Genomic DNA, 24,336 nt, shown 5'->3' on the forward strand with positions numbered 1-24,336 from the left:
CCTGCTTGAAGGTTCTGATTGACCATTGCTGTGAGAAATTGAATGTAGTCATTATCCCAAGATTGAGATGAAACTCTTCTGAGATCAAGTGATCCTGTTAGTTTTCTCTAATTTGGGGATGAAATCTCACAAGAACATCTCATGAGAGTGTGACCTCTGATCCCTGGCCTTGATTCTGACTTGAACTGTGACTGCTGAACACTCACTCATCCAGAGTCTCACTTCCTCTGGCCATCTCTAATATTAATATAACATTTTCAGCTTCTTTGGTGTCCTTCATCAAATAATCTCAGTGCACTAAGTAGGCCTCATCAGGTAAGTAGGTATTATTAACTTCATCCTACAGATGGGGAAAACTGAAGCACAGAAGTTGCAGGACTCCCCCAAAATCATACAGTAAAGCAGAGGCAGTCAGCAACAGAATTTACATTTCTTGACTTCCACTCCTATGTCTTAATGGCTAGACAATGCTGTCTTGTCTCACACTCCTTATTTAAATTATCTAGGACTCCTTAGATAATAGAGTGAGAGTTTAGAATAACAAAGGCAAATTGCGGAACTTGTATTCAAAACAGACTTGGTTATAATTAGATTTCAATTTGGGTCTCCTTTGGATGGTGCTTTTAAGAACATGAGCAACATAGCTAATTTAACACAATAAATTTGCAGTATTTTGCTTCTCAACAAGAAAGCCTCATTTAATTACTAAAATTTGAAGGGAAGCGACCTTATTTCAGTGGATTTATAGTCTTTTTTTTTTTTTTATTAAACAATTAAGGGAGTCCTTTATTTATTTATTTTGCCAGGAACTAATAAAAAAACCCTGTCATTGGAATAATTCCGTAATGGTATCAGGTCAAAGAACATGAGTTGTGCAGAAGCTGTACTTCATTGTGTTTGTGGTCAGAGGTATTATGAATGAAGATAAGTGGTTGATATAAAATTTCCACAGGTGCTGACAGGTATGGCATTGGGCACATGTCTTTGAACTTCTTGAAATGTGAATCATCATGAAAGAAATTTGATTTTTGTTAAGATTGCTGAGAACTCTTTGATTAGCATTTTCTGGGGGAGGAATTGGATTCCTTCCTGGAAGAAATAGCCAACTATCTTTTTGAGCACCTGATTTTAACTAGGAGGAAAAGTGTTTTGAAAAGAGTGAAGAACAACTAAATCTCAGCAATTATTGTGTATTAACTTACATGGGCAAGGGGTTTAAATAACAGCATGTGTATAGTTAGTGGGTGCCATTTAAAAATTCACCACTTGCCAACAGTTGCCATGCTTGACTGAGATATCACTGTTATTTCTTATTGTAAGAATAGGACTAGAATAGTGATACCAGTGTGGAGACTGTTGATGAAACTTAACCTCTTTAATGATGAGCATCAAAGGCAAAAACAAAAACAAAAAAAGTAAATCCCAGAATGCTTTTTTTCAGGCAAAACTCCCATTGACTTCAGTGGGAATCTTGCTTGAATTAGGACTGAGGTGAGGACTGAAGATTTCACCCAGCAGTAAGTATACAGCAAATGGAAGTAAGAGTGAGTGCATCTCTTTTGAGCAATTTAACACACCACACGCCAAAAAAGAAATAACCATAATCTGTTCAAATGGACTTTTTCCTCATTTATGTCTGCTCTCACTACTGAATTCTAAATTGAGGCTAATATATGCTGAGAGCTTCCCTAAACTATTTCCCCTTCCAGAGATGTAGTTTTAAAGATCCATTACTCGGTGGATCGGTTCTCTGAAATAAGCAGGGAAGATTTATCTGACCACTTAGCACAAAGCATTCAGTTGAGCATGCCTGCAAGATTCCAAGCTGAAGGGCTATGGACGTGTTTCATCCCTGCTGAGAACATTTCTAGTTCCCGCATGTAACTTGGGATATTGTCTCTTGAGGGAGCTGATCACCCTGTCTTCCGTGCTGAAGGATAATAGGGAGTAAATCATTGCTCTTTGGCTAATTGGAACTAGCTGTGGATGCAGGTTTTACAAGGAACAGACCTGCCCATAAACTTTGATTGTGGGGAATGATAAAGCTTGTAATGAGATGAAAGGGAAAAGATGGGGAAAATCAATGCAAAAATTATCTGATTTGCATTTCAGATGTTGCTAATTATATAAGTGCAGTGCACATATGTATGAGGTTATTGTTTTATATATGTATAAAGATTGTAAATTCCATCTCAATTTCTGCTTCCCCCCCCCAGGTAATCAGCTCAGATACAGGATCTACCATTACCTTCTGGCTGATAGACACTGGGCAGAAAATCAAACAGTTTACTGGTTGCCATGGCAATGCTGAGATCAGCACTATGACGCTGGATGCAACTGAGACAAGGCTCTTAACTGGAAGCACAGATGGAACAGTAAAGGTGTGAGGGGAAAACATTTCAAACTATTTGCTTCCATTGCAGTCTTTTCCACATAGATATAATGTGCCAAAATACTCAGCTACTAAACAATGGCTGCTTTTTCCATTGGCCTTGTTAAAGAGGAGATGGGATGAACTCGGCATGCAGAGGTTGAAATCCTAACACTGTTGGGAAAACGCAGTTAAATTTAATTGCTTGTCTAACACTTTGGAGACACACAGTGCTTTACAGAACACTTCCTTCTTTGTTACCTCCCTTCCTTCCTTCCAAGTAGTTTCCTTACAATCCATGACTCTGTACAGCACATGGCCCTTATTGCCTTAATCACCAGACAATCATTTCCTTTGCTTTTCTTGGAACACTCACTTGTCATTACACAAGGGCATATTATCATGGTAGCCAATGCATGACTGTAAAACAACTATTTTGAAATGGTGACTAGGTTAGTTAAAACACCAGCCTTTTACCCCTGGACACATTAATTCAAATTTTAGTTTATTGAAAGTTAAAATGAATTTTAAATCTTCTTAATCATCTCAGTGAGAATTTGACCATATCAAAAACCACCATAAAATTTAATAACTTGTGTTTTAGTTTCTACTAAAGAAAGATTGTGTTTAATACCAAGGGTGTATGCTGTTAAGATCAAGATATAGATGTATTGACAGAACACTACCCAACATTATGACAGGTTTTAAGTCAGTGCTGTTAGTCTTTCACTTTAATGTACACTAAATTCATACCATTTAAAAAACTTAATAGGTTTGCCAAACAGATTTCTAGCTCTTCCTATTTCATTGGCCGAAGTTGCTGAAAATCATCAACCTGAGAGACCATTTCCCCAGACTCGGCTAATTTTGACATAACTAGTCAGACTTAAGCTATTTATTATATTACGTTAGCTCCTAGAGGTCTCAACTAGACTGGGGCCTTGTTGTGCTAGGCACTGTACAAACACATAATATGAAAGGACCCTGCTCTGGACAGCTTACAGTCTAAACAGAGCAGACAAAGGGTGGGAGGGAAAACAGAAAAGTGACCTAACAAAGATAGCACAGAAGTTCAGTGGGAGAGCTGGCAATAGAATTCAGGTCTCCTGAGTCCCAGGGCAGTGCCCTATCCTCTGTGCCATGGTGTCTGTCAATTTTCTTGCTTATTAACTTGTGCCTGTGGTAGAGATGGGCCTGAGTCATAAAGTTCAGATCCAAATCCAATGTTTGGATTTCTGTCCCATTATAGAGATAAGACAAAGCCACAAATTCTGGACCAAATGCTGCCAAAATCTGGCAGTTGGGGAGAGTGGTGTGGAACTTGTATCTATTATTCCAGTTTTTGCCCATCTCTGGTACCATTCAAGGTATTTTTGGCAGTTGAGCATCTCCCAGAAAGGTAACCTTTCTGGATAACAAGACAAAATGTACTGTATTGCTTCGTCTCGTTACTTCCTTGACTGCCCAGGTTCTAATATGGGAAGATCAAGCTAAAGTTTATAAACACATTCTTAAACACCAGAGTCTGCACTGAAATTTGGGATTGTACTGAATTATACTGTTGGCCTTGGCTGAGTAGAAGTGGCCTGCCTTAAATGCTGCCCAAGGAGCACTCTGCTATTTCCTAGCAGTGGAAATCCTAAGGACAAAACATTCAGTACCTAGGAGGTGGGAGGGAAAAGTGATGGATTCAATTCATGACAAAATACCCATCCTAAGGGCTTGTCTGAATACAAATGCTGTACCGTATTAAGTATACTAGTATAGTTAAAACAACACAACCAGCCCAGTGTGTGTGTGGGTAATACACAGCATAAAGGTGGTTTATACCAGTATAGTTTATTCTAATATGGGAAGCAGAATAAGCTATACCCGTACAAGGCACCTTTATACCAGTATAATTGTGTCCCCACTTGTTGTACCAGTATAACTATTTCAGTAAAAAACCCACATTCTAAACTGTGTGTAGCTCAGGCCTTAGTCAAAGAACAAACTGAAGAAAATCCACAATTAGGATGTAGACAGAGTCTTGAGCTAGTGTCAGGAAGCACAGGGTAAGTCTGTCCAGCAGTAATACTACAGGATGACAATATCTTATTTCAGTTTTTCATACTGTCAGTACAATTTGAAGAGGAAGTTTCCCAAACCTCATTCTTATGAAAAAATTACTTCAATGCCTTTGCAATGGACTCCTATGAATATAAAACACACATCTATGTAAGAATATGGAACACCAACATTGAAATGAATGTATTGTGTTTAAATGGCAAATACATTTTATTTCAAATCCCTACATACATACATTATTGCTGTATCCAATAGATTTATATGTAAAATGAGATGTTTGAGCAATGTTTTCCCAAACCATGTGTCTTTTTAAATGTTATTTTAATTTACAGGAGCCCATGAATGGTAAATTAATTAATAATAAGCTGAGCACATACCTGGGGGAGTGGCAAATACAGAGCTTATTGGCTTGTGTATAGGATGACTATAAATTGGTGAACACATGAGTGAATTATGGAGGTCAACTCGAATGAGTGCCAGAAAGCCCTTAACACCACCCCAGAAAATCTATTAGAAATGAGAACTACTTGTCTCCCTTCACCTGTAAAGATGATTCCTCACTACTGTGAGTCCAACTGAGCAAATTTCAGTTTGACAGGAAAAGTAGAACTCATGGTCTAGTGCTTAAGATATTGGACTTGAGAAATCTTCATTTAATTCCTTGGGCAAGTTACTCAATGACTCTGTGCCTCAGTTTCCCAGTTGAAAACTCTCTTGCCCTTTGTCTCGTCTATGTAAGCTCTTTGACTCTATGTTTGTATAGCACCTAGCACAATGGGGCCTTGATTTCAGGTAGGATCTCTAAGTACTAGTGTAATATAAATAAAATTAATTTTTCGATGGTTTAAAATGTATCCAAAATAGCTTTTCTCTAAATGAGACTGTCATGATTTTATAAGGCTCAGTCTTGCAACTGGCTACATTTAAAAGGTCAGACCTTCAAAATATCACTGGTCCAAGACACAAACATGTCAATTCAAGATCTTGGACCAGCATAACTTTTTTTTTTTTTTTTTTTTTTTACGAATTCTTCACGGTGGAGTAGGGAAAAGTCTTTTATGGCAGGTAAATGATTCTTATTTCTAAGAAGAAGCTGTCACAAAGATGTTCAAATTGCTGGCATATTAGTAGAGTCCCAGCAAAGATTGCTTAGCGGTGAACAGGTGAGGCAGTCAAAGGTGTAAAATAAATGCGCTTTTGCATATGGTTTCAAGGGGTTCCATGGATAAAGAAGCTGTCACATGTAGGTCATCTCAGTGTGTGTTTGTGTGTGTGTGTGTGGGGGGGGCAGGCGGGAGGGCAGGCACAGAATGGAGTATCAGACTTGGATTTCAGTCCTGGCTCTGCCACTTCATTCTATTCCTGACCTGCTGTTTGTGGTTGGACAAGTCATTTCATCTCTGTCTCTCAGTTTCTCCATCTGTAGAGGGGGGTAATATTTGCTTCCTTTTTCCAGTATCTTGATATCTATAGATGAAAAGTGCTATACAAAAGCTATGGAGAAGCATTATTATTATTTGCTTACTATTCAATCCTATGAGCCTGATTCTGATGAAGACTGAATTGTCTTCAATGCAGTCACCTCTGATTTACATCAAGGTATGAGGCAAATCCAATCCAATAGATTTATTTCTTCATTGATCCTTAACTTACAAGATGATTGTCTGCTTTGCCTATGCTGAGAGGTTATGGATAACTTATTTATTTTTTAATTGAAGATTTGGGATTTCAATGGACACTGTCACCATAAACTCAGTGTTGGAAGAGACCGAGCAGTTGACATCTCCCAGATCATGGTACTAAAGAGGACTATATTAGTTACAGGTTGGGACAGGTACTGTATGCATTATTCAAAAATGCTGGAAGAAATACTTTCTTAAAATGTACTCTTTGACTCAGTTTCTGGAGATAAAATCTATCTTTTAAAAGTCTAATTTTTTTCCAAGCACAGTAACTCACTGAGTAGTTGGCAACTCAGTTCAGGAAAAGATTTAGATCTGGCTGCACATCAGTGGAGAAAAAGTGTGTTGCTTAAAAGATACAGCACAGCTAGGGAAATTGCTTGCTTTTTCTTGCAAACTAGGGCCCCAATCCTGCAATGGCATTGCAATGATGGATCCCTAGAAGCCAAGCTGAATCCCATTTGGAATCTAAATTCTGTCCACTTTGAGACCATTGTAAAATTAGTGCCTAAAGCATGGAATTACCACAGGTTTAGCCTTGCTTGGCCTTATGAAGTATTATTCCCCTTGCTTTTTGCTAGTGGAAAAATATTCTTTAATGTTGTTTGAGCTTCTGGAGGAATAAAAAAATAAAATAAAAGATACTTCTCTTTTCTGCGTTCAGACAGTATACGGATGCTAGGATAAATTATAGCAGGACATAATTTGAAAACATTGTGTCCATAAATTAGAAAACTCAGAGAATACAGATGCTACTGTACCTAAGGAAGTAATTTATAGATCAGTTGTTCACTGTAGAATTATGCTAATAGGTTGGGAATAGGATGGGATAAATTGCTTTTGTGTCTTTTCATCCCCTTTGAAACTCAGAGAACCAAATATATTTTTTCTGACTTTTAACAGCTATAGAATCAGAAGGAAAATCCCCACTAATGACCATGAACTTGTCATAGACAGAAGTAATGTTCTGAAAAAAAGGAGAAAAAGTGTCTTTTAATATCAAGACTGCTCATTGCACGTGTTCTGAGGCTCAGTCTAGAAACATAAATTTACCTTATAAAGACAGCTGCTGCTTACACATACTAGCAAAGCAATCATTGCTCATTGGTGACTCAAATCCACTTCATTACTCTGAATCGCAGTGATATTCATAGCGAACCACAGAGAAGTAAATGAGTAAATGATTTGGACCATGCTCATCTCCTCCTGCCTGCTTCAAAGAACTCTGCATGGGTGCAGCTTTGTCCCCAGGGAAACCTCATTGGTTTTCATTAAGCTCTGTGTGAGTGCAGGGGTCTACCTGTGTGGAACCTTTTGGAGTGGGACTGCAGGTGGTGAAAATGATGTTGTGGTGTGACTCTTATGCCATTGTCCCATAGGTGGTATAATGTTTTACTAAATTTATCTTAAGCTACAGCCAACCAGTCAAGAGAAACTGACACCATCAAAAACTTTTTTACTCTAGAAGTCATAACCCCAGTACAGTTCTCTGTCACAAACCTTCATCTTCATAACAGTGGGTCAGATGCCTGATCTGTGAATCTAAGTGAAATGGATTTAGTGGAGGCCTTCTTACACTCTATTAAATAACAGTCTCTAATTCAAAGCCAACACATGCCATTAAGAAGAGTTTCAGAGTAGCAGCCGTGTTAGTCTATATCCGTAAAAAGAAAAGGAGTACTTGTGGCACCTTAGAGACTAACAAATTTATTAGAGCATAAGCTTTCGTGAGCTACAGCTCACTTCATCAGATGCATATAGTGGAAAATATGGTGGGGAGATTTTAAATACACAGAGAACATGAAACAATGGGTGTTACCATACAGACTGTAACAAGAGTGATCAGGAAAGGTGAGCTATTACCAGGAGGAGAGCGGGAGCTGGGGGGGGGAATTTTGTAGTGATAATCAAGGTGGGCCATTTCCAGCACGTTACAAGAACAGTAGGAGGGGAAATAAACAAGGGGGAATAGTTTTACTTTGTGTAATGACACATCCACTCCCAGTCTTTATTTAAGCCTAAGTTAATTGTATCCAGTTTGCAAATTAATCAATCCAGTCAGCAGTCTCTCACTGGAGTCTGTTTTTGAAGTTATTTTGTTGAAGAATTGCCACTTTTAGGTCTGTAAATCAAGTGACCAGAGAGATTGAAGTGTTCTCCGACTGGTTTTTGAATGTTATAATTCTTGACGTCTGATTTGTGTCCATTTATTCTTTTACATAGAGACTGTCCGGTTTGGCCAATGTACATGGCAGAGGGGCATTGCTGGCACATGATGGCATATATCACATTGATAGATGTGCAGGTGAACGAGCCTCTGATAGTGTGGCTGATGTGATTAGGCCCTATGATGGTGTCCCCTGAATAGATATGTGGACACAGTTGGCAATGGGCTGTGAAGCAAATACTCACCAGCAGCCACACACCACACAACAAAACCACTACCCCAGGAACCTATCATTGCAAGAAAGCCAGTTTCATCATGTCTCAGCTCTGGTTAGAGTATATATATATATATACTAGTTATATGTTAGTATATATATATATAGAGAGAGAGAGAGAGAGAGTATATATATATATATATATATATATATATATATATATATATATATATATATATATATATACTAACACTGCAGAGAACAGTATGTGTGATGATGGGGACAGATTCAGCATTTTGTTTTGGCAGAGTGATAGAACAATAGCTGCTAAAAGTATAGTGTTTGGATTGTAACTCAGAAGAATTTCAGTGGTAAAGGAAAGCAAAAGGACAGAGCTTTTAAATTTTTCCACTCAAGATTATATGATCATATTAAAAAGATACCAATGACATTTTTTGGAGTAGTCAGATAGGATTAGTTCACTTATGCTTTTTTTTTTGTTTGCATGTCTCTTTTATTAGAATAATTACTGTCTTCCGACTGAGCAACTTGACTCAGTTTTTTGTTCTGCCTGCAGAATGGAAAGGAGGAGTGCAGCATCAAGATGACATCCTATGTGCTGCGTTTTTACCTCCACATACTCTAGTTACAGGTAGCCTAATATTTATTGCCTAATATATCATCCAGGAATTGGGATTTGGGGACATTATTATTATGCAAGGCTGACTCTGTTACTGCATGGGCTGGCATAGCTAATGTGCTGCTGGCTGAGGTACATAACTTACAAGATGTGAACAAATTAGAACTTCTTAAAGAGACAGAAAAAGCACACTTTTGGTTCTCTTCTGTTTTATTCCAATGAATTTCAATTTGTTTCAATGGGGTTACATCAGCCTCTCATTGGAGAAAATGACAGGGAAGTCCGCCCCATATTTTTCATATCCGAACAGAATGATTAAACCTGGATATTTTTCACGTACCAAAGCATGAAGACATTTATAACAGGAGGCCCATTATCCTGGATTCAACAGGAATTCTATGGAGGTGGTGACTGGAGTTATTAAGACTTAATAGGAAAAGATTGAGAATAAATGGTTCAGTTTACCAAAAATTACACACACTAAAATGTTGTGGGTTTTTTTTTTTTTTTTGAGAGGGCACAGTTATATTAATTTATTTAAATACGGTGGCATATAGACTTATTCTTCACTTGAATTCAGTGGAAATTTAATCAATTGTACTTTGCTGGCTTAGTCCATATGACTGTCTCCCTCTAGTGACTAGCCTCAGTAACAGCCTGCTACTTACAAACAGCTAAAACAGTTATTCCTCAACTCAAGTGGCGGGGGTTATGCTGAATATCCCTTGTTTGATTGTTGCCAATAGTCATGGTTATTGCACGAGGACTGAGTGTGGGATGTAGGGTTTGGTTCCTCTTTAATCTGGTGCTTGTGAATAGATATTCCTGGCGGCTGAAGACCTGTCCCCTAGCAAGAGCACTGTCTGAGATGGCTAAAAAGTATAAGCTTTGTGATATGGATTTCTTACTAGAGTACAATTTGAGGCCACAAGCCACTAAATAATCCTCAGATAGTAAAAATGCTTATTGCTACTAGATATAAACCAGAACCTCAAGTTCTGGGGGAAGATGGTTTTATGCAAAGAGTTGAGAAAAGGCTCTGAATCAAATTTCTGGGTCCAACCCAATAGTTTGATTATCAGTTAGGTAAAAAACTGGGAGAGATTTATTTTTATTTATTTATTTAGTTAGTTTGCATGTGGCAGAAATCTTGTAAGAGCAGCTAATCGTGTGATATTTAAGCCTAGGGTGCCTGACATAATATCAGCTCTCAAGATTTTGGCATCTTCCAGTCTCATACTGAATCCTAGCTCTAGTCTGGCTTTGAACCAGCACCCAAACCCTAGAGGCTAAAGCTAATTCAAACATCTCCTCCATGGCCCATCTTTAATTAATGAACAAAGGAAGTCATACGAGTGGACTGGAGATGAAAGGCTTCCAATATGGTACCTAAGAGCAAATGCCATAGTCAGTGAGCTACTCGGAGGTGATCGGAAAGTGCTGTGTCTCCATTCTTACACAAATACATGGACAAAAAGGAAGGCTTTTTTCTTTAAATTAGGTAATACTACATATTAGTTATTTTGCTTTATTTACCCCCCAAAGCTTTATTCTTCCACTGGAGAAGGGGGATTAAGAATGTTCTCTATATTAAATTTTAATAAGTAGCCCTCTCCAATCTCACTAAGAACTGCTTGAGATAAGCATTATAATGGGCTTGATTCTGATCTCACTTAAGCAATGTCTACACTTGGAGCTAGTGATGTCATTCCCAGCCAAGTAGACAAACTCGCGCTAGCTTTCAATAACCTAGCGAGCTAAAAATAGTAGTGTAGCGCTGGTACATGCTCTCTATGGCGAGCCCATGCCACTGCCCATGTTACTGTGGCTACGCGACTATTTTTAGTGCACTAACTCGATGAGAAGTTAGCTCAGCTCCAGATGTAGATGTAGCTGTACAATGATCTCGTACAGATGTATCTCCGGTGGCTACTTGTGAATTACTCCAGTGGAAGTGAGAATAGCATCAGGTCCAATGTATGGTAAACAGCTTAGTTTGTCAAATCAGGGCAAGTCTGACCTTATATTTTGTTAAACTGAAAGCAAGAATTAGAACTTCAGCCATCATCCTCATTCCGTCCTGCTGATGGCAGGTATATTCCAGCCATTAGTTGCTGAATGTACCCAAAATCACAGGGCTCCAGAGAGTCATTTGTGCTGCTTATGTCTAAGGGTAGTTTTGGTTGAGGGGTCTGAGATCTGTTACTTTTTGTTTTGTGAACTGGTAGATTTTCAAAGCATTGTAAGGGATTTGGACACGTTACAACTAATGGAAGATACGCATCTGAATCCACTAGACTGCTTAGAAAATCTCTGTCAATTTCTCCAGGGTCTGCTTTTCTATGAAACCAGAGAAATGTCCCCTTTACAGCAATCTTTGTAGGAGAGGATTAAACATTGAAAGGTTACAGACACATAGAAATACAAACCCTGCTAATCCTTTTAATCCATGCGACCTATCATGTAAAAAGTGAAAATATTGCTGTGTTGGCAATAAAATAATTCTAGCTGCCTGAAAGATCAAGGTTGGCTAGTGACTGTAACAATGTTTTGTCTTTTCTTTGCCCAATGCAGGGAGCTGTGGTGGTGAAATTGTTGTCTGGAATAATAGTACAGAAAATGCTTACCTTAAAATGTACCTGGATCCCCAAAAATCTCTGAAATCCAAATCAGGTGAATGAGCATCTTATTCAAGCAGCACTGCTTTCAGGCTCTAGACAAAACATACATACTGTTTGCCTTATGCATATAATATTAAGTGTGCCACTAAATTACTGATAATTGAGAGGAGATTAGGGGGATTATTTATATCTTTGTCTTGTCAGAGTGACAGAAAGCAGCCTTGAGGTTATACTTGCTTTATACCCTTTAGTTTATTCCCTATACGTCTCAAGGCTATTGCTTCTGTTTATTGTCACAGTTCTACATCAGCATTTTTATATTACCTTCAGCAGGGAGCATTCCCTTAATTTTTGCCTTGTTCAGTGTTGGGTAATAAATAATACCAACTGAACCTTGCAGAGGCTGCTACCCCTGAGGCTACCCAGAACCTGAAAACTTCACTGGGTTGATAGTCTGCACAGACTAGCGGCATAACATATATTAAGCACCATGCCAGTTGGAAATCTATAATTATTCCCCACTGTAATCTGTAGTACATTTTATGGTAGCGCACATCCAGTATAAAGAAAATGGCTTGGAAAAAACCTTCTATGGTTCTTATTTAGACTTCCTTAGGTTTCTTCCAAGTTTTGTGGGGGAATAAATACTGAAATATATATATCATGTCTTGAAATTCATTTCTTACTTGCACATACAGTACTCAGCAGGGCCATAGGAAAGGACTATCTGGTGTACTGCCACTTTATAATGAGCAAGACACTTCAGAGTGAGAATGCTTAAAAATTGTGAATACAGTAGATATGGCAAAGGAACCATACGAGCTTTCTGATCTTTAAAGGGTCTAAACCCCAGAGGAGCAGATCTTAAACTGATGTAAATTGGCATAACTGCATTGAACCACACTGACTTTAATCAGCTGAAGATCTGGTCCAGGCAGTGCAGATCAAATTACAGCTAAGTGACTCTTAATGGTCCTGCTGTTCAGTAAACATTCGGCAGAGATCATGGGTCAGATGTTCAGACAGTGTAAATTGGCACATCGGCACTGACATGAATAGAGCTATGTCATTTTATACCCTCTGAGGATCTGGCCCCCCATAACTGGGGAAAACTTCTCTTCAAATAGGTATTTCTTCATAATACAAATTATGTATGCAACTCATTGATCCAGCTGCTGGCAATAGAAAATGAGCTAGTTAATATATTTTGTGCTCATTAAACAGGAGACTGGAAATCTCATAGAGCCAGAATCCACCATTTTTACTGCTGAGGAAAAACCTTATTCTGTGAATAGTGCTATTGAAATCCAAAGGGCAGCTTGCAGGGTGAGATACTGCTCACCAAGAGTAAGGGTGGCAGAATTTGGCTCACATAAATAGTTTCAATAGTATGAACATCCAAAAGATTTCATTTGAATATGTAAAGTAACAGATAAAAAAAAAACTTGGAAAAAATCAGATGCCAAGTGTTTTTGACATGTCTACTTATACACATAAAATCCTTTTATTGACTATCATAGGGAATGTCTCTTACAGATACTCTGTTACTACAACAGCAACTTAGTTCTGCTCGAAGAATGTCCTCTAGAAGACATACAATGTCTGTAGCTGACTTCTATGACACTGACACTGAGTGCAACAATGCTATTACTAAGCTTTTATTCCTAGAAGCTAGAAAGAATATTTCAGTGACAGGTACTGTAAAGTAATTTCTACATAGTAGAATGGTGGCTCTTCTTACTTTGCCCAAACTGAACATCAGTACTTGGAAAAGCTCATTATTAATAGTGATAATTGATTATTGCTTTCACAGTTTCCTTTCCTTCTTGCCCCTCAATAAAGACCTTACAGTACTTCTCCTATAGCATGTTAGAATATTTTTCAAACAATGTTCTTTTGTTTTGCATTCATTCTCATTGTCGTCTGAATTGATTTGCCCAGAACTCATATTGACAGTAAGTTTAAATAATCCAGCGGAACTGGTCTGTATCTGAAGCCTGGCTACATACAGACATCCAAACTGTGTATTGGATTATACCCCCTGCAGTTCCAATTAAGTCAATGAGCTTGCACAGGATGCAAGTCATGGCAGAATTTGGTTTCGTACTGGTATATGCAGCTCTGCCTTTAAGAACGTAAATTATAACTTCTGCTGCTTTAACCAGACATTTTCTGAGTCAACATCATGTATTTGACAGGTTTCAGAGTAACAACCATGTTAGTCTGTATTCGCAAAAAGAAAAGGAGTACTTGTGGCACCTTAGAGACTAACCAATTTATTTGAGCATAAGCTTTCGTGAGCTACAGCTCACGTCTTCTGCAGTTTCCACAGTATGCATCCGATGAAGTGAGCTGTAGCTCACAAAAGCTTATGCTCAAATAAATTGGTTAGTCTCTAAGGTGCCACAAGTACTCCTTTTCTTATCATGTATTTGCAAAGCATATTGGAAAACGTCTGCAGATTTATCTGCAACTATTAAGAAATCTGTTATTAAAAGCTCTATTTAGGGTTTTTTTTCTGTATCTATAAAATAAATTGATTGACCAGGTTTCCTTTCACTCCCATAAAGAGAACCAATTACATAAAGATTACAGTGTATCACAATATTCATGAAAAGGTTAACAACAGGTCCCCAAAGAGTGTTTTTAGTACTAGACTTTGTTTTGTTGTATTGCTCTGAACTACATACCTCAAATATCTATTGAGTAAAACATATTTCATGTGACTGGAGTTTACTGTGCTAAGGTGCTCTGCATAATATTGAAACAGTGACAAAAATAGAAATATGGGTTCATGCATAACAGAGAATTGCTTATAATAATAAATGCTGATGATTCTTTCTGCTTATTCAGCCACATTTCTGTGTTTTAGGTGGAGCAAATTTAGTGTCATGTGGAGGTGCTGGCTATGTTAGGTTTTGGAATACCTTGAAAAGCCAGCTTATGGCAGAGTTTGAAGCACACAGTGGAGCTGGATCCATTATCATGACCATTGATAAAATGAGTCAATACCTCATTACTGGTGATCTAGCTGGATGGGTGAAAATATGGAATATACAGGTACAAGGAAAGTATTTGATTCTCTCTTTGTATTTCTCATGTTCCCAGTTTGTTGTGATACATGCAAATAAGTTGGGTTTTACCTATTTTCTAACAAAGTAAAAAGATTGACCAACATTTTCAAACTTGGGGCCTAAGTACCCATTGAAGTCAGTGGGAGTCTTTCCATTGATTTCAGTGGGTGCTGGATTAGACCCTGGGGCACCTAATACAAAGCCTGACTGTCAGAAGTATCTCATTTTTCTTTAAAACACGGGAAAGAAAATCTTAGAGTTTTTCCCCCATCCTTCCTTCAAGGGCAGGGTTTGCTCCTCCATCTATCTCACACAGCAAGCTATGGAGCTTGCTCAGAAGATCTCCAGATCCAAAATACACCTTTCCTCAGATAACTGCCATTTCCTTTTCACCAGGACTACTGCCTTGGTTCCAGTGAGAACAAGGTAACCCAGCCACCTCGCCTGATAAGATCATTTCAGCCACACAATGACTGTGTTACTTATCTGGAGATCTGTGTGCGAAGCAGTTGCCTGCTCATCCTCTCCTCCTCTTCAGACTGCAGTATTGTTCTTAGTGATGTGTATGGTACAACAATTGGAATATTTGGCCAGGTAGAAACACTTCTCTTAGCAACTCTTATGGGTAGCGGTGGCTGACAGAGAACATTTCACTTCCAGAGACATGACTTTTTAATTAACTGCTTCACTGCTGGTCCTTCACATCAGCTTCTATACTGCCAGAGCTGTCCTGTGGGGGTCTGCCGTTCCATTTAACCATGTTTGCTCTTCATGTGCAGGACATAGCAGAAATAGCTTGAACAGATTTTCTCTTTAGATTTTGGCATGTCTACTTGAATTCTTGTCTGGGAAAACAGAATGCAAATGAAAACATACATGTGGCTAGGAAGTCATCCACACTTTTTATTTAAGTTCAGAATGCTTGGTTTCAGTCCCACTCAAGTTTTGGGCAAAGATTGAGTCACTACTGGAGCTGGTATGGAATTTCCTGACAAAATGGTTTTTAGATGGAAAATGATAAAACATTTCATGGAAATGTATCCGTTTTTGACAAAACTTTTATTGGGAAGGTTTCTTAAGTCCAGGGTGGAACTTCTGGCCAAAACAAGCAAGAAAGATACTCTGCTTCTCCCAATAGCTGATTTAGAGCAGGGATTTGAACCTGGGTCTGCACAGCTCGGGGACTGACTTAAACCATAGGCTACTGGCTATTCTAAATTAGGCTTCTCTGAACCTTGCCTCTTGGAGCTGCAGAACTTTGTACCAGTGGGCCAAAGAGAAAGTGGTTAGGGAGACCCAGATTCAAGTCCCTGATCTGTCTGATTTGGAAAACTTTTTTGGTGCAGGAAAATTGTTTACTGTCCAGCTCTAGTCACCACTGACTTTTTCTTACCTACCACTACTCCTGAAGCCATGTTCAGCAGATAATATCTGAATCATGGAGACATGTCTTCTAAGAAGAACAGATGGAACATTGTGAAACCATCATAGCTCTAATAAGGATAAATAATGATTTAATAATATATCACATTTAGTCACTATGAGTGGGGTGAACCTCCCTGCCTAGTGGTAAGAGTCCACCTAGTGATATAGGGGTAGGGAAATCTGGGTCCACCAGATTTCCCACCCAGGGTCCTCTTGAGCACTGTAAAGCAGGAATCTGCTACCTGTGGTCCCATGAACACTCTCCTCTGGGTCCCTTCCTACAGCTCTGCTCCCACCATCATGATGTGTCATGACTGGTGGCTGTCCTTGGCAATCTGGGGGTCTCAGTAGGCTAGGTATTCGTGGCTCTGTTCAGGACACATCCCCATGAGGAGGCCTCCCTGGTGTAGTCCCTCTGCAGCAGTGAGTGCAGCTCTGCCTCTTTTGCCTGCCACCCTGCTGTGCTGAAGAGACTCCCTTTTGAGTCCCTCTTCCAACTGGAGCCGGGCTGTGGAGGTGGGGCTTTCTGGGCCCAGAATTGTTCCTATGTCCTTAACTCTCCAGTTTTGGGTTTATTCACCTCATCATAGTTGCTCATTCCTTAACTACCTAAAACATTTAAAACATTACAAGCTTCTGCTCAGTGTGTTAGTAGAGGTGTTAGGAAAATTTTTGTATCCCTTTGGGGGCAAATTTTGGCTTTTTGAAATTAGTTTTTGTTCCAAATAAGAACAAAGAGTCAAAAGATCAGAAAGTTTTGGGAAATGAAAATGTTTGAAATCAGAAATGCTGAAACAGACAACTGACATTTTTAACAGAAATTATCTGACATGTTGCTATAAGAGTCTTCAATTTTTCTGATCAGCAATGTGAAAAATGTAATCAAAGTATACATTATTCTCTCAAGAAACTAAACTATATTTTCAGTGGAGGGGGGGGTCAGGAATTTGTTGAACTAGCTCAAATGATTAGTTTTTCAAGGCAGGGTCTTGTGTTTGTCTCAGTCTCTGAGTTTATACAGTGCCTAGCACAACGGGACTCTAATCTTGGGTGTAGCCTCTAGGATAGTGGTGGGCAACCTGCAGCCCGTCAGGGTAATCTGCTGGCGGGCCGCCAGACAGTTTGTTTACATTTGCACGGTTGCCCGTAGCTCCCAGTGGCTCCCGGCCCCGGCCAATGGGAACTGCAGGAAGTGGCGTGGGCCACAAGGACGTGCTGGCCACCACTCTCATTGGCCAGGAACGGCAAACCACAGCCACTGGGAGCTGTGGGCAGCTGTGCAAATGTAAACAAACTGGTGGCCCGCCAGCAGATTACCCTGACGGGCCGCAGGTTGCCCACCACTGCTCTATGTGGTACTGTAATGTACATAATATGGATCTGGGTCCAGGGGACCAGTTGCTCACGTAAGCATGCAAGAAAATAATGAAAACCAATAACTGTCTTAAAATTTTGCATCTGGTGGTACTTCTATATGAAAGGGGTTTTAAAAAAAAGTAGTAAAATATTTCTAGTTCTGAGCGGCTTTAAAATGCTTTCTGCTCTGCTTATTAGGAAGAGCACTGGCGAATTGAAAATGCTCCTTCCCACCACAAAGGAGAACAAAATCAAGATGAAAATATGGGCCAAAGGGAAGAAAAGGATGACGTTCTAAAGAAAAAAGAAGCCCCTGTTCTTGGAGGAGAGCCATCTCCTAAACCCCCAGAACAAGCTATACTTGGTATGGAAGACAAAGAAGAATCTGTAAACATGTAAGTCAATTATCAAAAGGGGGGTTGCAATGGCAGGCTTTGGCATTTAAAAAAAAAAAAATTGTTTTCATCCCCAACTGAGACAAAAAAAGTTTATTTTTGTTATGTATGTGTTTACTTATTTATTATGGAACAGAAATTACAAACAATTTTTGTTTGAAATTTTTTAAATGTTTTATTTCTTCATTTTTGATCAAAATGAAATGTTTCTACATTCCCCAAACTGAAATGTTTCATTGTGGTTTGTTGCCCGATGGAAAATCTTCTTTTTTCTTTTTTGGCAAAATTGAAATTTCCCCACAGAAAATGTCAGTTTTGCAAAAGTGCATTTTCTGTCAGAAAATCATGTACCCTTTGAAGGGACAGAGCCACAATGTCTCTGCACAGAATTCCTCCTGGAGTGTCCCATTAGGCAGTGCAGGGCCATACCATACCTATGTTATAATACCACCTAGCTCCTTCTGTTCATCAGTAGATCTTAGAATGCTTTATGAAGGGGTTAAGTTTGATTATACTTTCTATTTCCCCCCCATTATATTACTGTTTCATATACTTTATAACTGAGACAGAGAGGTGAACTGTCACAGCAGGCCAGTGGAAGAGCTGGGAGCAGAACTCGGGTGTCCTGAGTCCAAGTCAATGCTCAATTCACTAGGCCATGCTTCTTTCCTATAAATGAGCCCTAGCGTGGTATGTGTTAGTTTGTTAAGCATTTTAAAAACTCTCTGTGATTGGATTACTTCCTGACACATTTTATGCTGCTTTAGTGATATTTTTTACACTGTACTGTTCCTTCTATCATAACCATAATAAGTATGCAATTCATTACCTCCCATTCCAAGGGTTTATATTTGTTCTTAATGCTCAAGTAGTTAGGTCTATATCTCTGAGAAAATACAGTGTACTCCTAAATGTTACATCTTTAATGACTCTTTGTAACATGGACTGTGTCAAGGCATAAGAGCAGTAAAATTAAACTGTACACAAGTCCTTCTTTGGCTTAAAAAAATTCCTGAATGTAACAGCATGAAACATTTACATTAATAAAAGGTTATATTCTTACATGAGATTATTAGAAATGTCACATAATGTCAGCAAAGTATGAGCAAAATGGATTCAAATTAACAGCATTTTTGTGATAGATAAGAATGTTTGTGCAGAGCATAGTGGTACGTCCTTAAAGATTAAAGAGCAAGTGATAAGTATTTATTGTGGTGAGCAGCATTTTTAAATATAATGGATCTCGTTATAATCTTAGAACAATTCCAGTGATTTCAGTGCAGTAGTTCCTGATTTACTCTGTGGTAAATGACTTCTGAATCAGGCCCAGTATCCACAAGTTTTAATATTTTCATAGAAAATGAAAAAAACTGCCAAAAAATAATCCAAGTTGAACCACTGCAATATAACAATGAGCACATACCTTGCTTAAGCATTCTCCAAATGCTCCCCAGCAAAATCTCTGGGCTCAGTAAGATTGCAGATTCTGCTGTTTTCAGAAACATACTAAATGTGTGCTTAGAGAAGTGCCAGATTTCCCTTCTACCCTGGAGCAGAACAGGTGGTTTAGTAGACTTCTCTTGAGAGAGGAAGCTGATTTTTTTCAGAAGCACCTGAAGACAAAGAGGTGGAATTGTTCCAATTCTAATACCTTTTACAAGCATATGAGAAAGGAGAATGGCGTTTGTGTACTCTAGCAAATATTTCACTAGTATGTAGTCTTGGGAGCAATTACATCTTCAGTCAGGGCCAGATGCATCAGAAGTGGGGCCTCTTAGTGCTTATTGCTAGAACACGTTGATGTGGTTCCAAAGCATTAAAGGTGCAATGACACTCCTTTACAGCATGTTCTCTTTGTAGACCTATAATATCATGAGGCTGTAGCTCGGGTAGTAGGTTAATCATATTTATTATTTCTTAACAGAATGACAGTGAGTCTGGATGGAAAGTAGTGCTGGTCATAAATATTCCAACAAAACATTATTTTCTCAAAATATTCTGATTTGAGAGAATCAGAACGTTTCACAGAGATGGTTCGATTTTTGCCAAAGTTCCAATGAAAACCTGCCTGCCAAGTTTCCTGCTAGCCCATTGGCCCAGTTCCTTGGCAGCTGGGGCTCCAGGCCTACAGTTCTGATAGGCTACAAGGCCCCAGAGCTGGTACTCCACTCTCTTTTTCAGAGAACTTCAAAATGTTGGGGTTTTGTTCCAAATTTTAAAAACCTCTGTGAAACAGAATTGCCTTTCTCTGCACAGTTATAGTCACAAGAAAAAGTGCTTACTCGCCAGGAGGATGGCTTGGAGTCTTGGTAAATGGCCTAAAAGTGCTTTCTCTCATGGGATCTTAGTGAAAGAAAACTTCTCTCATTCACTACAAAGAGATTTTTGCAATCATTAGATTCTTTTTTGCTAAACATCCAGCCTCATACTTCAATGATCAGTAAGTCATTTTACACATGAATAATAAAAATGACTATGGGCCCAATCCAAAGCCCACTGAAGTCAATGGAAACCTTCCTATTGATTTCAATAGACTTCTAATCAGACCCTATAAGATTATATGTAGTCATGAAGCATATGCTCAAATAAATTGATTAGTCTCTAAGGTGCCACAAGTACTCCATTTCTTTTTGCGAATACAGACTAACACGGCTGTTACTCTGAAACCTGTCATGAAGCATATGGTTACTGAAACAAAATCCATATGGAGCTATATACATGTACTATATTCTGACAGTCAGCGTATTTGGACCCAGAAAGGTGTGACCCTTTGAATGCATGATAACATATGCCAGGCAAAGGATAAAAATAGAAACTTCAGGAGGAGACAAAATAGATGCCTATCATTTTGTTTTTGCATTTAAATTTTAGCCAAAAAAAAAAAAAGTCACTTGTATCTTTCTAGGATCAGTCCATGGGAAAACACGATATTGGGTAAAAAATACAAAATCCAGAAAGGAAAGAAACATAAGTTCTTCAATGGGAAGACCATGCAAAACTCCACTGGTAAACAGTCATTTTGACTTCATAACCTCAGTAGTTGTTATCTTGCATATTTGTAAATACAGAATCTTATGGGGTCTTTCCTGGGGAGCAAGCCTGAGCGAACCAATGGTAATGGAGTTTTTCTACTGATAGGGAGTTAATAACGGTTCTGGTCTCTTCCTTGGGCCACCTTACAATAGATGTCTGCACTCAGACACAACCTGCTCTCCTACAAAAAGAATCCAGGTGGAGACAAGAAGTCCAATTTGCAGTGAACTCATTGAGCTACATGATTTGTGGGTGGGGGCACATTCATTTCTTACAGGTGCACTTTAGGCATCCCTACTTTCAAATTTGGCCAATGCAGCGTAAAGGAGGTTGGGGCACTATTGATTTGGTTGAGATGTGCTACATAAATATTATATCATTTTATCAAGTGCATTTGTAATTTGCTTCAAATAACTTTGAATTACATCTTTAAGAAATAACTGAAACTCTTTTAGCATCTGGAATTTCACAGGATGGACCCATTCTTGTTCTCAGTGATAAAACTAAAATAAGTGGGTGGCCCTTAACATTGTTAATTATCTTTAGAAACCTAATCCATTTTCTTTGGTTTTACTTAAATAGGTATAAGAAACTATTTTCACTCTGTATTTTATGGAGGATGTTATGTATTATAGAGAAGAAATTGGAGAATATCCAAATTGACTTGTGAAAAGTGTCACTTCCAAGTGAAAACTGGGTGTTTTTTTTCCCCCCTTGAATTCTCAGCTAAGAACCGACAATCTTGAGCTTTCTCTGGTTGTTTTAAATAAAAATGATCGTTGATTTAATCTGTACAGCTGTGTTTACAGAGCTGAATGTTTCTTGTCTCTGAGTATTATAGCAGCACAAATGGAGTAATATGAATGAAGATAGACAAGAAAAGTTATCTTATCTTCAAAATACAATTGGGCTGTTATGTGGAATTAATTATGGTTTTTCAGTAATCCTGCTGTTTTAAAGGAACATTTAGGTCATTAAATATTGGAGCCCTTGAGGACGTTGTTGAAATGAACAAGCCTGACTTTGTTCTAAACCCTGACAAATACTTCAGGGAAATGACTGAGGAGAAGTGCCCTGAAAATCTGAAGCTCCCTACTCTTTCAGAAAGTAAGTAGACCTTGATTATATTCACATTTCTCCAGCTTTCAGTACAGAAAGGCAAAAATAAAGGTCACTAGCTTTTGCCATCTGTGCAAAAATAAGATGAAGGTAATAGAGAACTCTAAGATTTATTGCTTAGCTGCTGATCTGGGGCTTCAACACAGCAGCAGGACACATAATCCTATTTGAACAACTTCTCATTTTGTAAGGGCTTGATCCAAAGTCTACTGCAGTCTGTGTCAATGGGAGGTCTTTCTTTCAGTAGGTTTTGAATCAGCACCTAAATGTTCCGAGACAGGATTACTCTGAAGCATTCACTTTTGATTCTGTTCTTGGCAGAAAAGAACAATCTTATTTTTAACAGGTTTTGACAAACGAGAGAGAGAGAGAGAAAATATATATTCCAGTGAATTTCTGCTAAGCTGATTTGTGTCCCGATAAAGCGAGATGTTTCTGGTAGTATGCTGAGGAGTCCCCCTTTACGGAAACTTTCATAGCACACACTGGACTCCTTCCCACTGACAATCAAAAAAAGATAGGAGGTGACAGATGGGGCAGAAGGGTGTCTAGGCAAGCATGAGGAGCAATGCCATCTCTGACGTAGCCCCATTCAAGAAATGGCAGAAAGAGACAATTCTTCAGTCAGCTTTTCACACCCAACTTCTGAATCTTCATATGGCTGGCAATAACAAAAGCACTCACGAAAAACAAAAATTCAGTGAAACAAGGAGGGAAATGGTGAGAAGATATGTGCAGAGCAGTTCTATCCAGGCTGACTGGAGAAAACATTTACTGCTATACTCAATGATTACAGAGTGATCTTGAGCCATTACACTGTGCTTTACATATTCCTACAAAACAATCACAAAATGGATCCTCAATAAAATAACTATTACATCGGACTGTTCTTTAAAATACATATGGGTTTTCTGTACCTCTTGCCAACCTACACTTTCCCTCCCACACAAAACCAAGCTGACTTTTTTGGCAAGGTTTATATAACTGTTTAAGTGTTGATCCATAAAGAAAATTGGCTTGTCTGATTGTTTATTGTGACTGCACTCTCTCTGGCATTTTCCTTGATGACTCTCCAGTGCTTCTCCTTTTGCTGCTCCTTCAGAAATCCTGATGTTGAAACATCACTGCTAACCATTCTACTATAGCATTTAGGGCTTGTTGTAGAACACATCATTGTAATATTTATTTGATAAGGCTTATCTACAAAATTTAGCTATTTTAATGTCAATAATTCATGGTTATAGTGAGTTACTGTTAGGTTTGTGTGAGCCAATCAGCAGGGGTCAATTGAGAAGTATGAGGAAAACACTGAGAGTGCATGTGTGTGTCGGGGGTGGGGGATGAACCAATTAAATGAAAGCCTTTGCAGCTGAATCAGCAAGGCCAAATTTTGGCATTGCATGTCTACATTTTAATTTTAAAGATTGCTTCTGTAATCTATATCTTGAGGTTGGATTAATTGCCACATGAACTTTATTTACTAGTCAGGTGCCTGTTCCCAGCTGGCAAAAATATCTTTTTTTCTCACAGTGTATGTTTACCAACCTACTGGTGTTCTCTCTCTCTCTCTCTCTCGCTTTGTTTCTGACTTGCTCCTGTGAAAGATTCAGATGTGGAATAGTAGGGTTATATTTATGTCTGACTGATTCCATGCTCTTTTCATTAATCCAACTGAAATTCATGACGCATAGACTGAAGAAGCAGATTTTACACTTCCATATGTACATTCTATTCTATTAACCAAAATAACATAAATTCACAAAAAGTAAAGAGTGGGATCCAATGTGTAATAACATGAATTGAATTAAGTGTAATTTGGTAGGTTCAAAGGTAATAAAACCAACAATCAAATGTCACAAACATAACACTTAGTAAATCCAAGTTTATAATAAAGTGGTGATGGCATCTCACTAATCTGGGAAAGCAACTATTGGCCAAATATGGATCTTTAATATAGATCCTTGTCAAGTCAGTCAAGTTTCTGTCAATTAGTAGTTATGGGCTATCAGTTACCAAAATCAAGGTAAGAATTTTTTTTAAAATGTCAACAGTTAGACCTTATCTTGCACGTGCTTAAGCAGGTGACTAACTGTAACATATTAGTAGCCATATTGAAGTCCCATGGAGGTTAGGCATGTGCTTGATCATCTTGTTGAATCAAGGCCTGGGCAC

The 24,336-nt window shown here is 38.6% G+C and overlaps 1 protein-coding gene across 1 annotated transcript in view; it reads left to right on the forward strand.

Annotated features, from left to right (window-relative positions):
- Window positions 1-24,336, forward strand: part of WDR49 (WD repeat domain 49) — a 67,335-nt gene that overhangs the window by 41,545 nt on the left and 1,454 nt on the right. The window contains exons 8-17 of the mRNA XM_077826864.1: window positions 2,217-2,381; window positions 6,157-6,272; window positions 9,023-9,153; window positions 11,716-11,814; window positions 13,299-13,457; window positions 14,635-14,822; window positions 15,233-15,430; window positions 17,816-18,012; window positions 20,918-21,018; window positions 22,006-22,152. Coding sequence (XP_077682990.1) covers window positions 2,217-2,381; window positions 6,157-6,272; window positions 9,023-9,153; window positions 11,716-11,814; window positions 13,299-13,457; window positions 14,635-14,822; window positions 15,233-15,430; window positions 17,816-18,012; window positions 20,918-21,018; window positions 22,006-22,152 — 1,501 coding nt within the window. The remainder of the gene's footprint in view (window positions 1-2,216; window positions 2,382-6,156; window positions 6,273-9,022; window positions 9,154-11,715; window positions 11,815-13,298; window positions 13,458-14,634; window positions 14,823-15,232; window positions 15,431-17,815; window positions 18,013-20,917; window positions 21,019-22,005; window positions 22,153-24,336) is intronic.

Source organism: Eretmochelys imbricata, chromosome 9, assembly GCF_965152235.1.
Source record: "Eretmochelys imbricata isolate rEreImb1 chromosome 9, rEreImb1.hap1, whole genome shotgun sequence".
NCBI classification, from domain to species: Eukaryota; Metazoa; Chordata; order Testudines; family Cheloniidae; genus Eretmochelys; species Eretmochelys imbricata.